Source organism: Fulmarus glacialis, unplaced genomic scaffold, assembly GCF_000690835.1.
Source record: "Fulmarus glacialis isolate BGI_N327 unplaced genomic scaffold, ASM69083v1 scaffold9582, whole genome shotgun sequence".
NCBI classification, from domain to species: domain Eukaryota; kingdom Metazoa; phylum Chordata; class Aves; order Procellariiformes; family Procellariidae; genus Fulmarus; species Fulmarus glacialis.
In genome coordinates, this window is record NW_009197145.1 from 1 (window position 1) to 18,847 (window position 18,847).

The following is an 18,847-nucleotide window of genomic DNA, read 5'->3' on the forward strand; positions in this document are numbered from 1 at the left end:
GGCCCCGCCCCGGCCCCCGCCCGTGGCCCGCAGTTGAGTCTCGGCGCAAGTAGGATCTTACAGGAGTTTCACTCCTGGGCTTGTGCTGCTCCCAAAGGCATTTTCAGTGGCACGTCCCAAACTCTTTAGATTTTTGATCCCTAAGAGCAGTGATGGTGGTTTGGAACATGAGTTATGTCCCACTCCTTCAGCAGGTAGCGGCATGCTGCCTCTGAAACTTTCCAGCCAGCTCCCCTCGTGATAGCGTATGTAAAGGCGCTTTTTGGTTAGCCTCTTGTGCCCTAGCTGACACGTAACCAAATACACACTCTGCTTTAGGTTTCTTTGTAGATTACTTCGTATATCTCTGCTTATATCCTGTTTTCAGGATATAGCCTTTCAGGATATAAGCCTTTTCATCTTTTTCTAATGCAATCTCATCTGGGACCTAGGTGTCCCATAACGCCCAGTTAGGTGTTGCTGTCATTTAACGCGCAATATGTTCATCTATAACTGTGATGCAAAGGTCTTTGTTAATGAAACTGTTACTGCACAAAAGATGAGAGGAATGATCAATACAGAAGGGTCAGACTATTGTAAAGAAGAATGAGAGAAAGAGCAAAGGTTGAAATAACAAGTGAATGCCATACAGGAATACAAAATGCAACACTATGTGGGAGCACAGTTCTTGAAAACAATAGTTCATCCTATAACGCTTTGAAGAGAGGTCTCAGGCTTTCCCTTGGATATTTACTTTAGTGGTCCCAGCAGATCTGTTTAACAGACTTTATTGACACATGTTGAACTGGCTATAGGACTTTTTTGTATACTATGGCCTAAGTGCTGTCTTGGGTTCAGCGCTTAAGGTTGTGGGAACAGAGCAATGGCTCCTTATGTGAGATGACAGCTCTGAAGTAACTATCGCTAGGGAGCACCAGGGGAGGGAGCGAGCAGCTCACTGACTTGGGTAGTTCTGAGTAAGTTCACAAATTTTACTTCTATTTAGTAGGGAGGCAAAGAAGCTAGTAGTTTTTTTGAAGTGTGTTTCAGAACTGAGCCAACTAGCACTGCCAAGGTTGCAGTAGTGTCATTTCCTCTGCTTTAACTGGAAGTGGCAAATAGCACTCCATATTGTATTACTAGAAGTAGCAAATAACACTGAGTATTGTAGGCAAAGACCAACCTTAGGCCCAGAGAAAAATTCTCTCAGACCTTGGTACTTCGTCGTTCTTGCACAATGAGTGACAAAGCACCCAAAGACATTTATGAAACTTCTGGACTAGCATCTCTTCAGCATCAGTTGCCAAACTGCCCACTGAATACTCCGTGCAAACCTGGAGGTTGTTCTCATGCTGTGACATAGTGACTTGCTGTGGAGATTCAGTGTCTCTGAAGTACTTGAAAACAGTACTTTGATGAGTGATGCTGCCCCAGAAACCTACAGGAATTGTAATTCAGACAGCTGTGCTGCTGACTTTATATTCTGTCCTATTTGGACCACATGGACTTCTAATGGGGCATGTGCTGCTGTTTGTTGTTGGAAGAAATAACAAACCAGCTGTCCCTACTGTATGTCCTGATAAGGCTGCTGTGGGAAAAGTGAAGACCATCTGAGTTGTGACTTGACTCTTGAGCTTTAATTGAGCTCCGCATGGAGCATAAATGTGCTTCTCTACTTAAGTTCAAATCATGGATTATCAAGCCTCCATGGTAAAATGTCAAGCTCTGGAAAAAGGCCTCTCTTCTAATAGAATTTCTGGCAACTCTCTTAGGAAATCTGATTTCAGAAATTAATATCTCAGAATATAGTATCACAGTTGGATTAAAAAGATGGGGGAGAGAAAAAGTGAAGGAAATTAAGTGTACCAGAGACAACTTTTCATATAATTTAATAGATCTGACCTGCATTCCCCTTTGCCGTTTCTGCCCTTTCAGGAGAGACCAAGTTTCTGTGGAAGTTTTCCCTTACACAGTTTCACACAGACTGATATGTGTCCTCAATAAAAAGTAAAGAGGGAAGATTTTTTTTTTTCTTTTTATGTCTATGGAGCCATTAGAATAATTATCACCTAGCTGTTTGCTCTCTGGGAATAGGAGATAGAACATTTTTTCTGTTGGCTTTATGGACCAAATTATAGTAATTTGGTCAAAGAACAAAGCTTTTAGAAGCCTCCACATAAAGCGTGTGCTGCTTGCTTGCTGTTCAGGCTTCTTAATCTTCTCCCCAAATAACACAGTGCAAGTGGAAAATTGTACAGATTCTCCCATCTTTAACCTGTTTTACACCAAAACTGTTTGACTGCTTTGTCTGGATCTAAATAAAATTGATGTGAGCCTATGTCACAACTGTTCTGGCTTGGGATTAATTGCGCTCTGGCCGGTCAGTTGTTAGGTTCCTGTTGGTTTTGATGCTGGATGTTCGCAGCATAGGGAAAATCGATGAATGTTTTTGATCATTTAGTATGAATGATTTTTGGTTATTTATGTGAACGGTTAGTTCTAGTTGTGAATTTTCACAGAGTGAGAAAACCTTTGGACTCCATTGGGTTTGAAGAGTTAATCATACTTGGGGATTCATGAGTTCTTGAACTAGTTAATTCACTTTTTTGTTTTGTTTTGTTTTGTTGTGGTAAGAGATTATGGCCATCATGCGATCCAGTTTTAATGGTGATTTCTGGAAAGTATCTTAAGTGTTTTACACCCTGTTGTGGTTTAACCCGGCAGGCAGCTAAACACCAGACAGCTGTTCACTTACTTCCACCCCTGCAGTGGGATAGTGGAGAGAATTGGAAAAAAAAAAAGAAAAATTTATGGATTGAGATAAAAACAGTTTAATAGGACAGAAAAGGAAGGGAAAACAATAATAATAATAATAATAATGATGATGATAAAAGAATATACAAAATAAGTGATGCACAATGCAGTTGCTCACTGCCCACCGACCGATGCCCAGCTAGTTCCTGAGCAGTGGTTTCCTCCCCCCACATCTAACTCCCCCCAGTTTATATACTGAGCATGATGTCATATGGTATGGAATATTCCTTTGACCAGTTTGTGTCAGCTGCCTGGGCTGTGCCCCCTCCCAGCTCCCAGAGCCTGTAGTCTGTAGGGAATTGGTGCATTGTCACGTTTAATTTGAAACTGCTATCTGGACAGTATCGCTGAGAGTGCTGTGAAAAAATTTTCAGTACTATCATCTATCCTGAGACTAGCAAGGCTGTCAAAGCTAGTTTGACTGAGGCAGCTGCATGTTTTTCAAAATATGCAAGCTGTTGCATGCACAAGTGACCAGCTGTTGAAATAGTAAACTTGGTGCTTTTTTTTTTTTTTTTTTTGGAGGGTGGAAGGAAAGGGAAGGGAATCCCTGTTCCTGTCTCAATAAACAACAAAACAAGCAACTTGTAGTTGACATTTTCCTTTCTTATGATAGTTAATGTTAGAGAATTAGTGGCTTTATTTTTTCCCTTACAATATTTCTCAACTTCCTGTAAGTGAGAATCCTGCCCAAATAGTATTTCATCAGTGCATTTACCCCTTAGTGCTACTCTGTGGGGGTGGGGGGAATAACTTTGTGAGTGCTTTCAATTTGCTCTCAACCTTTCTAGCATGCAATGGAGAGGGCCTTGACTTAAAGGTGGTGACTTGACTCTTCAGTTACTCTACCTTTTTGAGGCACTAATTTTTTCAATTATTTGGTTTTGTATTTGACTGTTTCTCTTAGGAGAATATTTTGTTTCCTGCTCAGTTTGTAACTGGCTAGAATGTTCCAAAGTCAGCAGTCTAGAGCCCTGGGTGAGGAGTTTGGGTCGTGCTTTAAGTCACTACCACTGCTCTTAGGGACAAAAAACCTTTAGAACTTGGAGTCCTGCCTGTCCCATGCTGGAGAGCACAAGAACCTTGATGAGAATCCTACCAGAATGCAATTCTGCTTCTTGGAAATTAAGGTAAATATTTCCCTCCTCTGTCCACTGTCACTTGGTTGTTTTGGTTTTTTTGTTTTTTTCCTCTCTAATAGTTTGCACCTCAGTCCTGTCAACTTTGTTTAAGAAAAAAAATCTGCCTTATTTCTTAATATTTATATACATGAGAAGATAACATTTATCTTAATCTTTTCCTGTGCTACAGATGCAATGGATCAGCTTGAGCAGAGGGTAAATGAATTTTTTATGAACGCAAAGAAAAACAAACCTGAGTGGAGAGAAGAACAAATGACATCAATCAAAAAAGTAAGGATATCACCAGAGTGGGTCACATTTTTCTTTTGCAAACAAAGATAACCTTAGGAAAAAGTAGCTTATGATTGATGGAGACTTAAGCGTTCAGAACTGTGACTTACCTTGGGCTTTCACAGAGATGGATAGAACTACGTAGGAGAAGAAAAATGACTGAAAGGTTTCTTTGATCAAGCATTTCTCTCAAGTTTTACCCAGTATTTGCTAGCATTTTAAAAATTATGGTCCTGAAATGGTGCGGAAACCAGGTATTAAATTTTCAGCTGAGACTTTTTGTTTCTGCTTGTGTGACATGAAGCTGCGTAAGTTAATTGGCTTTCCTTTAGTGGATATTTTTCAAGCTTACCTTCAGCATTTCCTGTGATTCTGTCTATGTCCTTGTATATGTTATTCGTATGATATATGTAGCTTTAGGGAGGGAGGAATAAGAAGATGGATGTGTTTTGTTTTATCCTTCAACACTTGGGCATTGGTGGTGGTATTGTTAGCAAGGTAGTCTATCATTTTGTCAGGAGAAACTCCTTTCTAGTCTCCTACACTTGCTACTTCAGCCCCTTATTTGGCCAAGGGTTTTTTTTTCCTTAATTAATACAAATAGATTTCTATATTATAAAAAAGAAAAAGTCAAAGCTCTGACTTGACTAGAGTAAATGAAAAATTTGCTTTTGACTTTAGTCAGACCAAAATTTCAAGTAGTTTTTGTCAAGCAACGTACTCTTCAGTGAAAATCGAGAATAAAAAGGCACTTAAACCTGTTTGATTCTAGAGTAAAAACATGTGTAAACATAATTTAAAAAAAAAAGTTTTGTCTGTTGATTTTCATTAGTTAGAACAGATTTTAGAATTGGATTGCTTTAGGCAAATTATTTTGTAATACACTTATGAGTTATATGAATGTATTTTAAAATAATTTAAACTATAAACTATGTACATCATTATCTCTATTTAACTACAGTGCTGGAAAGGCCTCTCCTCACAGTACTGTTCAGCATCATTTTGAAGGGCAGTAGTATCTGCAATGGTCCTGAAGGTCCATATAAAGTAAAAGACATCATCTCATTTTGAGTCCATAACCTTATGCTGTCTAATATAAAATAAATCCAAGACTGTTTCTATTCGTGTAGCATTTCTTGTAGAAATCTAAATATCACTGTAGGAGGAATTGTCCATATCTTGTAGTTTGGCTTTTTCTAAGGCACAAACAATAAATTGATACATAATGCACCTCTCATCTAAAATTTAGCTGGTTGTTGTTTACAGTAGAGTTTCACAGTCTTTCTGAAAACTGACTTTAATTTCTCCTTTTAACTTACATTTTGTGCTGGATAACAATAGCTTAAAATGACTGAAATTAATTCAGTTACATTCATAATTTAAAAAAAAAATCTCTTTATAACAGGATTATTATAAGGCTTTGGAAGATGCAGATGAAAAAGTGCAACTGGCTAACCAAATATATGATTTGGTAAGTAGACAGAAGGCTTGTGGTGAATTACCTAAATTTATGCCCAAAGGAGTTCTAAACATTTTGATAAGCACTATAACTGTGCTACCTGTACTGTTATGTCAGCTACATACAGATATTTTTGCTGGTGAAAGAAACATTTAATATTTTATTGACTTTTAAGAATTTTGTTGCTTTGGATAGTAAGTGTCACTTAAATACAAAACATACAGCAATATTTTTAGAAATCGTAAGGTTTTCATGCATGTTGATTTTGCCTTAGTTATTTTTTTTCTGAAGAGAGACCACAAGCAAGTTACTCTTCCTTATAGCATGTGGGCTTTGAATTTTAAGTATATTTATTTTACATTTTCTCAGAGAACAGAACCTGCAAGTCAGACTGCACTAAAATGTAGTAGACATAAACCAAATATTTCTTGTCTGCTTTAGTTCCACTTCAGCTAACCAAAAGTTAGTTCCAAAAACTGGAACTTACCCCCTCTCTTCTAGTTAGCTGGTAACTGCAAAAACCTGTTCAATTTTTAATAGTTTAGAGATAGGTACAGTATTCTGCTGTATGACTACAGATGAAGAAAGCATTTGGAACATAGTGTTTCTTTCCATGATAGTAAGTTTAAATTTTTTTAAGGTAATTTTCAATACCCAAGAGCATGTCGTACTTTACTTAAACACACACGAGTCTCTGCATTTGCAGTTTAGAGACCCTTTTCCTCAATACTTAAGCTTACCGATGTGTATAGTGGCATACAAATTGCAATTCAGTAAACTTGCAATTTCCCCATGCAGCCCAACCTCTCCTAAAGTGCATGTCAGGTACTGTTCTTTCTCTTCCCCTTTGTATACCCATACCCACAACACCCCCAGGTCCTTTTAATCTTTTTTCTCAAAAGAAACACTTAACATTGTGTCTTGGAACATTGCTTACAGTAAGAGGAGGGCTTCTAGCTGCTGAGCCAGTATGCAGCCTTATTGTATCCTGTGATTGACTGCGGAGCTTAGGAGCAACAGGGCTATTTTGGTGTTAATTCTCGTATCTCTGCTGAGTTAGGGAAATGTAGGTGACTGAGAAGTTTTGCTTCTGTGTGTTTTTATATGTGCCTAGTGCTGCATGGCAGAGAATTGCTGGAAGGGAAATACTTAGCAAGCCTGAGATTAAGGGTGTAGATACTCATGTTCCAGAACTGGATGCTATTTATTGTTGCTTTGTCTCAAAAACAGGTAGACCGTCATTTGAGAAAATTGGACCAGGAACTCGCTAAATTTAAAATGGAACTTGAAGCAGATAATGCTGGAATTACAGAAATATTAGAGAGAAGTAAGTATGCATGATTTTCTTTAAGAACTTGACAGATTTTCTGTCAATTTGCAAAACTAAATTATCATAAATTTGTTAGTGGCCTGCAGTATTTCCACTTGTTCCAAAATTGTGTTTTCACGTGCATATTTTTCATCAGTCAGTGATTCTCAAATTTTAGTTTCAGCCTCAATTTTTACCAGTGAAGTCAAAATACAACTGAGTAATTACAATAGGTTTTTCCGCACAACTGTTGCACTACTGAATTGCTACAGTAAGGTACAGAATTCTTTAAATCTGTTTTTAATGACTGTAGGTATTTAGACAAGTACTTCAGCCTAAGCTTGCCACCTACCCAGTTGAAAGCGTACCATTTCTTACTTGACTTGATTGCCACCAAATTGAGGAGGGTCATTATTTTAGTTATAGGTGTGGAATGTCAAGTAAAGTTAGGTACTTGGTGGTTTTCTTTTTTTAAAGGGGAGAGAATGGTTGTTTTGTAATGGATTAGTGAGGGAGAAGCATTTTGGGTAAGAAACCTGCATGCTTAACAAATATAGCAATGCTAGTGTTCAGAATGTGAATAAAAATCTAACGTGACAGCTTTTGAACAGCTTGGTGTAGAAGAATCTGGCCTTTCTGTACACATCTGCATTTAGACATCAAGTTCAAATGTGATTATGATAAATTTCAAAGTTGATTTAACTACTGTGATTATAGAGCTAAGAGGCAGTGACTGTTCTTCATACCCAAGGACAGTGAAAAGTAACCTAAATCACTTGAGGAGATTAGGAATAAATATTCTTTCTTTGAACTTTGTGTGGCTTTGTCACAGCTGGGAGTGTCAAGCTGGGAGGTTTTGGATATTTTATTTGTAATTGCTATTACAAACAACAGGAACAAAAACCAAACTGCAAAGTAAGTGCTTTTAATGAACTAGAAACTACGGGAAAGGACTAGTTTATTTTAGTTGGAATCCCAGCTGCAGTTTTAAGATGTGATACTACCTTCAGTTGAGCTATGTGTTTGGTGAGGTAGATGGGTAGAATTTCAAGAACTCAAATTAGAAATGTACCAGGCTGCATGTTGTATCTTTAAGGTTGGGTTTTATTTTTAATAAATGAAAAGTAGAAGCCTCTTAGCCTTTTTGGCTTTCAGAGTAAATGCATATTGTTGAGGTTCCACCAGAGGGCAGCCTTTGGACTGGTTCATAACATGGTTAATGTTAGCTCAGCCAAAACATCTCCGTATGCTTTGAACCTCTTCTAGAATAATTTTCTTTAAACTTTTGTAATACACTCATGTACTTTTTGAAAGCACTGAAAAAGAAAGAGGTAAAGAAATGTTGACGCTACAGAGTTTGAAAAATGAACGTGAATTACTTTCTTGAATTGTCTTCTGTATAAATGTAAGTTGGTAGGTATTGCAGTTAGTTCAAAATCTTTCTGCCAGAGATCAATACATAAACTGTTGGATATTGTTCTAATGGAAATTTATGGTCAAAGTCTCTCCTATGCTGCGATCGCTTAGCCTCGTATTACAAGAAATGTTACTCTTAGACATAGACTTGCATTTGAGCCGCCCCCCCCCGCGCCTTTTTTCTTTTTTCTTTTTTTTTTTCTTCTTTGGATTGTTGATCTGTGTTAAGAAAATTTTGATAATGATCTGAAGCCCTTCCCGTTGAATGTTAGATCATCTTGAAAGATGTTGCTACTGCTTGTGTGTTTTGACTCAGTGTGTCAAGATGGACTCAGTGGGACAAGATGCTTCGTTAATACAGTTTACCTGTTACAATCTTCTTTTCAATTCATATTGGTGTAGATTGGCGGTACTTTTGGTGCAGCATTCTCCAACTGTCACCGGCTTGTGTGCAACTCATTTGAATAAGTGGCATGTTGAGGGCAGTGTTGCTGTTTGTTCTCCTTATTGGCCTTGATTTTAACTTCTTGATTTCAACAGTTGAACAGCAGCAGTCACCAATTTTTGTTTTAAAACTGTTCTTCTCACTGGCTCCTGGTTGTACTACAGGAAGAGTTTCTCTGGCGAAAATCGTTCTGATTAAAATAAATATAACTGCATAGTGATTTGATTAATATGATAAAGTTTCATTTAGTATCTAAAAGTCAAAACCATGCTAATGATGACACTGAATTTTTCCTATCCTTTTTACCTCCCTCTTAGGGTCTCTCGAGCTGGATACACCATCACAGCCTGTGAATAACCATCACGCCCATTCTCACACTCCAGTAGAGAGTAAGTATTTGAGACTTAAAAACATGTCCACTTTCTATGTTTCCTTATTTTTTGTTGAGTAGTATTAGGAAAAAAAATGTTCAGAACTTTTTTCTTTTTCTCCACACATTGGGGGGGAAAAAGGCATAATGCAATGATAATAATGTCTATTCAGAAGAAGTACAAGAATGAAATAGTAAGGTTTTGCTGGTGGGAATTAGTTGAAAGTGCTGTTTTATTATCTCTAGTTATAGTTTGACTTTCAAGTTGAAAAGGTTTTGCATTTAAGTTCGCTTCATTTGTTTCATTTAGAAAGGAAACACAATCCATCTTCTCACCATAGTACAACAGATCATGTTCCTGAAAAGAAGTTTAAATCTGAAGCTCTTCTATCTACCCTGACTTCAGATGCTTCTAAAGAAAATACACCAGGTAATCTTAATTGTCTTGCATTTTACTGCTTTTTAATCAGAAGAAGAGAAACCCAATTATATTTGTGAGTTATTGTCTTTTGAAATCAGAGGCTCATACCCTTTCCTCTGGGATTTTCAGTCATTTGAAACATGAGAAGTTGCAGGCTTTGTAACTCATCTGTGTTGTCCATGAAGCGCATCAGCTTTGTTGTCATTTAACAGCTGCATGTTGGCTGTTTCTTTTTATTTACACTGCTTGGAAGAAGAAAACAGTACAGTTTCATTCAGCCAGTAGTAGAAATATGAGAGATCAATGCATTATTATTTTGGGAAAAAGAAATGCATGTAACAACTTCCAAAGTAAGGGAAAAGAATTTTCACACTTTGTTTTTTTAAGGGGTAGTCTGATGTGGCATTCGGCTACAATAAAATAAAATTCTTCCATGTGTTGTCTATATCAAAAGAGGTGAGAAGTCTTTTTGAGTAGTGAATAAAAAAAACCCCACAACTTTCTGCCCATTTTCAAAATTAGGGTGTTTCATAGTTTCTTTTCTGAAAATAAAAGATTGTGAGAAGTTATAGTAAGTAAACTACCTTTCGTTTTGGAATTTAGTGCTGTTCATCAGTTTTAAGTAGTCTCCCTCATATCCATTTTACTTTTCTTTTGAAGGAGCTTCACATGAGATGGCAAATAAAATGTAACTATGTTTGAGCAGCTGTCAGTCTGTAGATGGCCATGGAAATCTGTGTTGCGTTAAAACTGTGATTTGTAGTTTTTAGAATTAAGGTTGTTAGAAGTTTTACTTCAGAAATAGTATAGGTGTACAGTCAAATTTTTACTCTCTTCCTGATGGTTACAGTAGTCAGCATCATTTCAACAGAGATTGGGTTTATATAGACATAGACATAGCAGCTGCATCTGTTCTTTGATAGCTGAATATGATAGTGAGGACTGTCTTTCTAACAGGACTCCTTGCACGTGAGGATAGGTGGGGAGCAAACTTCTTTTTTTCTTAAGCCAATACTGGCTGTGTCAAATGACTTTTTCAACTTTTTTCCAAATGATCAGACTGCTCTGATGCATAAACGGAGTTCCTACTTTCACTGGTTGTCGTATATAACTCTTCTTAAAATGCAAAGGAATTTAGTTTCATTTTGAATTTCATAAATGTGTTCTATTCATCAAGGGTGTCGAAACAGTAATTCATCATCCTCTTCAAACAATGCATACAATACAAACTCTTCTCAACCATTGGCATCATATAACCTGGGCTCATTATCTTCAGGATCCGGGGCCGGTGCAATTACCATGGCAGCAGCTCAAGCAGTGCAAGCCACAGCGCAGGTAATGTCAAAACATTCTTGTCGTTCTGCCATCCGCTACGGATTAAGAAGAAAGACTAGTGATTTTTTTTTTTTTAATCTGAATTCCCATGATCACTTTCAGCTGATGTGATTCAGTTCTCATTATCATTTTTGTTTATGTGCTACAGTTTCATCCTGTAAAACTTGCATAAAGGGACAGCTTGTTTTCTAGCTTTTCCTGTGGGATATTCTTACACCTTTTTAACACTTAATATACATCATTTTGTTAACAGGGTAACTAATGAACCTGTGCAAATAATTAGCAGTTAGCAGCCTAGTATGTCTTCTGTAAAAGCTCTACTGTGTAATCTGATACAACATCAGTATTCCTTTTAGATGAAGGAAGGAAGACGAACATCCAGTCTAAAAGCCAGCTATGAAGCATTTAAGAACAATGATTTTCAGCTTGGAAGAGAATTTTCATTATCCAGAGATTCAGCTGGATATTCATCATCAGCTCTGGCATCAACGTTAACACAGACATTAAGTTCATCAACCACAGATTCACGAAGTGGCAGAAAAAGCAAGTAGGTTTTCTGGCTTGTTGACTGCAATTACAGCTTTTAAGACAGCTAAGCTTTCATTTAAAGGTCATGGGCCATATTAGAAATACGTCATATTTAATATCTGGGAGGGGGCATCAGCAGAAGGTGGGTATTGCCTGCTGGCCTTTTTTTGTTCAGGGCTTTCTTCTTTTGTTCTCTCACTTTTTTTCTTCAAGCAAACTCCCTTCAAGGTTTTAAATAAATGTCTTGATTTGCTTTTTCATCTGTGATATAGTCTAGTTTCTTCCCTCAGTTTTCTGTGTTTCGGAGAGAAGATTTGGCTTAACGGCAAAATATGCTTTTGTAGATGGTTTTGAAATAACCTTGAGATCTGCTTCGTGCCACTTCACAAATAATCACAACACTTTCTGATGGCTGATCTTCTAGAACAGGAAACAGAATTAATTTTATTTCTGATTAAAATGAAATCTAAAATCATTTTAAACAACACAATGTCACAACACATTGTGACAGCAATCACAAGTTGTACTTGAAAGAGTTTGTCTCAGAATGCCCATCCTTGTAAACTGACTTGCGTGTTTTTCTTCGTACAAATTTGTGTTTGTTCACAGCTCAGTTAATAATCTTGCCTTAGAAGCATTTTTCATCTATGGATATCTTGGGTGTCAGACCTGACCTATAAGCAAAAGCATAGAATTTGTATTCTGGCACTGTTCCCATGGAGCGATTGGTGATGCTTGAGTGGAGATTAACATAGAATCAGCCATCTTCAAATCACAGCTATCTATTCTACATGTCATATGACATTATTTATATGTAAATTTCTGTTTTATTGGTAACATAATTTTTATGGGGACTTTTCAGCAAGGCTGTTGATGGAAAATTTTGTGAAGAAAAACGTTGATTAAAGCTATTTGGCAGTTAAAGCTGTTAAATGCCATTGATTAGAATAGCCTGTCTTGCCCTTGTAAGCTGGTAAGACTTGTTTTCTTCTCCAAAGACCATTCAGTGTGTCCATTTCAGTTCTTGCAATTGTTGAATGAAATCTGTTAGGGAATGATTCTGAGGGATTTACATACCGCAGTATTTCAGAGTGAATGAAGTACTTGTTTTGTGATCCTTTCACTTGGCAGGAAATTAATTTAAATTATGATATGCGCTTTTTTTTTTTTTTTTTGTTAAGAAACAACAACAAATCCTCAAGTCAGCAGTCCTCATCGTCTTCCTCTTCATCGTCTCTGTCATCATGTTCTTCTTCATCTGCACTGGCACAAGAACTGTCTCAGCAAACAGCAGTAATACCAGAGTCTGATTCTAATAGCCAGGTTGACTGGACCTATGATCCAAATGAGCCACGTTACTGCATTTGTAATCAGGTAAGGATGGCTTCCAACCTGAAATATAACTAGAGCTGCTATTTCGCTGTAGTTGAACTTCCTTCTCTGATTGCTAATTTAAAAACATTCTATTTGCAGTCTTGAAATTCTGATCTGTTTTTATTTACTTACTGGTGATACGAATAACGAACTCAACTGTTGAAGCTACAAACAAGCAAGTTTTCCAGTGATGTGACATACCTGGAGAGTTTTAAATCTTTTAATAAAGACTTCAGGAATAATTAAATTAAAAATGGAACAGGTTCACAGTGAATTTAGTTTAAATTTTAAGTTAGTAAGGAATTTGCCTGGTCTCTCCTACTTTCCTTTAAAAAACAAAAACAAAAACAAAACTCAAAAAACCCTACAAACCGAAAAAACCAACAACCAAACAAAAACCTAGTTTTGTAAAAGCTATCTGGAAACTTGAGAGACTGAATGGCAACATGAGAAACTTTTATTTAAAAATGTCTGTTCTTATTTTAGACATTTTTAAGTGTGTTGCCTTTTTTTAGAATTTATAGAATTCTGTAATTCTCTTGAAAGTATTTGATTGTTTCAAATAAAGTGCTTGAAATTGTCATGTATGCAAGGGAAATGCCAGACATCAATATAGTCTTGAAAACTGGGCTGATAATATACCGAGCACTGTTGTTTAGACCAAAATGTGCTTCGTTCAGGTTTTGAATGATGACCTTTTTCATCCAACCTGAAATATGCAGAAGTATCTTTTTTTTGCATAAAAATTTTTGAAAATCAATTTGCTGTGAACATGTTCTTTGGGTTGTGTAACAAAAAAAAAAATCAAAATATTGTTGCTCTTATTAATGGAAAAACTCCTCAGAGGAAGAAGCTTGAACTTTAGCCCTTTGAAAACATTGATTGCTTTTAATTAGTAATATAATTATTAATAAGGTTTTTTTTTTCTTATTTACTAGGTGTCCTATGGTGAAATGGTAGGCTGTGATAACCAAGATGTAAGTAACAAAGTTCAAAAGGTCCATGAGGTGCTTGTGTATGTAACTATTGCTTGCAGGAGTTACTTTTCTTTAGAGTTGGTTTTAGAGTAGAGTTTTTTAATGTAATGTGCATATGAGTTGAACCGTTCTTCAGGAAACTTTTCCTCATCTGTCCCCACAGTTCAGGTTCTTTTAGAAGGCTTCACCCTTTACTGGGAACACCTTTAAAATGCTCTTTATTTCTGGGAACTTCCAGCTATGTCACTACTAGTATCAGTTGTCCCCTTCAAATAAAGTTTTAAAAGAACAGTTGAATGTAATCATGTACTCACTGAGATACTACATTTAAGCAGAAGTGAGTGATAACAATACTTAGTGTTGTCAAACTAAGTGTTTCAAAGCGCAACAAACTTCTTTTGCTCTGTTATGTGAGTCCGTATATGACTGCTAGAATTTTTGTCACTTTCCTTAGTCTATTGAGTGTATGTTAGGGACTGAGATCCTCCTCCCTTCTCGTTTTGTCCCATGACTTTGTGTGAAAAACAGAATCTATACTTGTTACTCATGCTTCATTTTCATAGAATTGCATTTGTGATAGGTGTTTTGGAAAAAAACAAAATCCCAAACCCTCTCTGTAACTCTGTGTTTATAGTGCCCTATTGAGTGGTTCCACTATGGATGTGTTGGACTGACAGAAGCACCGAAGGGGAAATGGTACTGTCCACAGTGTACGGCTGCAATGAAGAGAAGAGGCAGTAGACATAAATAAGTTTCTTCATCTGGAAAACAAATTACATACTAAAGGTTTTATAGAGGACTTGGGAGGGGGAGGAACCCCCACCACACTTCCTTGCAACCACTTAAGGGTTAACATAGCATCATAAGATCTTGAACTATTGATTTTGCTAGTTGTGTTTTAATATTGTAAGTAAATTATTTATGCACATTGATGTGCTACAGATACTATTCCAGTGAGCCTTGGATTGTTCCGGTGGCCAACATATGCAGACATTTGTACTATCAAACCATTTTCTCTAAGCAGTGGGCATTCTACAATTATTCAATCTTCAAAAAATTCCGATAAGTCAAGATTTTAAATGTATGTTTTATATTCAACAGATATATTCTGCTGCATGTACTGTACTCAAGAGCTGTTATGTAACACTATGTATATAAATGGTGCAAAAAGTCAGTGCTTCTGAAAAAAAAATGAGACAATGGTTTTTAAAATGCCTTTATAGCTTTGGTTCTTTATGAAACTTAATTCAGCAGGCTGAAGAAAATGGTTCCTGTATACAGCGGGCTGTTGTCCTCTAGGATACTTGAGTATGTAAAAACAAAAAAAATGCTGTAGAATAAAACAAACTTGTGCCATTAGTCTTTATATGTTTCTGCTCCAGAGAAGGCGCAGGCCATAAGAGGAAAAAAGGTGTTGATGATAAATTTTTATACCAAATGTGTTTATTTTTTTGTGCAAGTAATCCTTTAAATTTGAATTGTATTAGGTGTTAAAATAAAACAACCTCAACTCCTCCAATTAATGTTTTCTGTACATTTGTCAAGAAAAGGTTTGTCCCTGAAATGGTTTCAGAAGAATATAGCTAAGTTTGCATAAGAAATTGCTTTACATGACCCATGTGAAGGATCATTTTACAGGAGGACATTTCTCTGGTGGGCAGATAACGAATACATATATAGGCAAATGCTGAAATATCATTTGCCTTGATGTCTCTGTCTCGAGACGATCAGTGGCACCTGCTTAAATGGGCCCAAAAGTTCTATTATTTTCTGTATGGTTAAAAAAAAAAAAAATCCCTACTATATCAAGAGATATCCACAGGCAGGATTGCCTTCCTATTTCCATGGGTGGAAGTAGGAAGGGGAGAAGAAAACCATGGTAAGTGTGTCTTGCAGCTGCTATATTCCTTCCTGGACAGTGGTTTTCATGTAAAAAACAACACATGGTTCAGGAAAGAAGAAAGGGAGAAATAGTTCATCCTGCTGTAGAATCCCTCAGGTAACAGGGAGGATTGTGTTAAGAAGCCTAAATGCAGGCCCATAAGTGGTTGGATCTGTGAGTTGTACATGTTGTACAACAGGATCAGAAAATGGATCTTTAAATTAGACCCTTGACCATGAATATAATGGAAAGATTTTCTATATTTTTTCCCCACTTGCTCATTTTGGACATAGTTTGTAGATTTCCTTTCACGATTTCCTTTTGTTGTTTCTGTATGGCTCTTTCATGCAGCAGCACTGAACAGAAACAAGATTATTACTCCCTTTTTCTTCTTCCTCCTTCCTTCCACTACTAAAAATAATACACTTTCCCTTTGGAATGAAGATTTTACTTTAGCCCTGGGTTGCTCTTTGGGCTGTCAGGCTGGAAGATCGTGACCACGGTAGCTTTCCAAACCCATGTAGAGGAGGAAAAGAGAGGGAGAGAAGTAGTGTTTCAATGCATGACTATGCAAATAGCCTCAAGGAAATAAAAAGAGTTAGGCTCATTAATAATAGGAGTATGTGCAGAAAATGCAGGCTTTATCTAAACGAAAATGAAACCAGGCTTCTGTCACACCATTTATTTAAAAATGAGAAAAGTAAATTTATAAACTGGGTAAAAGATGTATAAGAAGGAAAATGTGATTATGGATGATAAATAAACTATGGCAAAAGAATAGAATAGAAAGTGGTGAAAATAAGCAGCAAAGAGCAGTGTAACTAATGTTCCATTAAAACTAGGAACTGAACCCACTGTGTATGTATTTTCTTGGAAATCTCAGTCTAAAAAAACACTTGAGGACTAGAATATCTGGTTTTAAGTGAGGCTGTTGAGACCATAGAGATTACAAACTATTTGTTTTGTTGGAAACTGGTGCCATGCTGTGAATTGAAGTTAAATAAGCAACAGGTAATCTAGACTCCTCTTGGACCGCATGTCTAAGTCTCTAGGGCTACGTAAGTCCACTAGGAATCAAGACCATATATAGGAAAATCCCTCACTCTGGTGGGAGTAACACCTAAGATGGTGCAGAGACTGCAAATCCAAACAAAAATTTCATTTTTTAGCATGAGCATTGGTTCGCTGTTTCATTGGACAATATAAATTATTTTTTCATGGAGGAGCTAGTTAGAGAACTCACAAGAGGAAAAAACTTACCTTTGTCCTCATTAGTACGTTAGTATTTTGTGTCTAAGTTGAGAAAATAGAAATGGAAAAATGTGGGAAAAAAATGCAATACATAAGTCAAAGATGTAGAACAATAAAACCTGTACATGCTTTTGTTTTGTCTTCTTCTAAACAGGAAACCTGTGAGAGAAGCTTAAGGCTCAGCAGGTGACGACAGTGTAAAAGCAGTGAATGGTGTGAGCAGTTACATATTGGCAGAGTCCTTGCCTCAAGGTCAGTAGAGTTCTTGGAAGCTTCACTGAGTAGACAAGGCCAGGCTGATGTAGTCTACATAAAGACGTTTAGACAGGGTCTCTCAGTAAAGTCTCTTTAAAATTTAAACAGAGATGCGCTGGAGAGGCCTTGCACTTGAAGAATGGAGGTCCCTTAATGTTACATGGCTATTTGCAAAATAGAATAATAAAGAGTAAAGGAATAAATTACCAATATTCCCAACACGGAGAGGCTGCTAAAGGAGTCCAGCAGGACTCTGCTGCTCAGCAGATACGTAACAGATCAGTTAATGAGAGGTAAACAGTAACATAATGTTTGCACTTTCATTGGGTTTTCAAAAATAACAAAAATGGAAAGTGTTAAAAGTAGCAGAACAATCTCATGCATCTGATAAAATGGAAGATGTAATTCAACATTTGCTAAAATAATGTAAATATAAAATAATATATAAAATAATACTTAATTCTCAATTTACCTACAGCTGGGGCCTCTGAAGTAGCTATTGCTATGTAAGAAAGTGATTTTGGAGTTATCTAGGTAATTCTACGGAAACATCAGCTCGTTGCTCAGCAGTGGGTCAGACAAGTGCTAAGAATGACTCAGTAGGAGATAAAGAATAAAACAAAACAGTTTTACACTGTGTAAATCGATGGTGCAGTTAGGTCTTAACGTAGTGTAAAATTCTCGTCCACTCTGCTGCAAAAACGTAGCACAACTAGGAAAGGCTCAAATAGGAGGATCAAAGTAGTCAAAGCTGGGTAATGACAACACGTCTGAGAAGCAGCTCAATTGTCTGGGACTCTTCTGGCTGGGAAACAGGCGGCTCGGTAAGGATGTAACAGGGATCTGTAAATTCAGGAGCGCTGCGGAAAAGGTGTGTCTTTTGATAGAAGAAGTAGGCAGGCAGTCCAAAATGAAAAAAGAGCAGTGTTTTTTCACACATGGCAGGCTTAAATTGTAAAACTGGCCATATAGCTTACATGGGTATAAAAAGTGACTGAGACGTTAATGGAAGCAAAGCCCACGAAGGCATAAAATGCAGAAGTAATTAACTCATCTGGATGAAAAACTCACTACAGACTGATGCCTAGAAATTAAGAGAGTTTGTAACCAGGGAGGTGTTCCTGGATGCCTGTGAGAGTCCTACAACCCACTGAACGCTGTTTGATACAAGACGGTAGGTTAGGTGACCCTTCAGCACTATGCAGTGCAGCTGGCTTTAGTTTCATCTCAATGCTTCAGCATTTGGGTGAATTTTTAGGATGAGGAGGTATTTGTAGTACCACAAGCTGAGAAACAATGCACTAAGCAGCGTAGCAGTACAAAAAGCGGTCTTTGCCTTGTAAACTGTGTTGTCTGTTTGCATTATGAAGAAGTAACATATTTTCCTCAGCTGTAGGTTTTATTTATTCTAGGTCTGAAATGAAAAAGAAAGAGGGAATACATTTATGCTTCCTGCTCTGAAAATCCTGCTAGGTTGCCTCTCTGAATAGTACAGAATAATTTGCATTCTTGTCATCTTTATTGAACTTTGCAAAATGTTGTTCAACCACACACAGTAAAGATTAGAAATTCTGAGGTTTGTTTTCCCCTTTCTGTTCCCCCTCACCAGGGAGGTACTTC

At 37.0% G+C, this 18,847-nt stretch overlaps 1 protein-coding gene across 1 annotated transcript; it reads left to right on the forward strand.

Annotated features, from left to right (window-relative positions):
• The first annotated feature begins 84 nt into the window (after positions 1-84).
• ING3 (inhibitor of growth family, member 3) lies at positions 85-15,358 on the forward strand. Its single transcript, XM_009572434.1, has 11 exons — positions 85-197; positions 4,105-4,205; positions 5,611-5,676; positions 6,895-6,991; positions 9,152-9,223; positions 9,515-9,634; positions 10,803-10,960; positions 11,317-11,507; positions 12,670-12,862; positions 13,801-13,839; positions 14,474-15,358. Exons 2-11 carry the CDS (start codon positions 4,110-4,112, stop codon positions 14,588-14,590), a joined length of 1,149 nt encoding a protein of 382 aa, XP_009570729.1. The 5' UTR covers positions 85-197; positions 4,105-4,109; the 3' UTR covers positions 14,591-15,358.
• Positions 15,359-18,847: the final 3,489 nt, after the last annotated feature.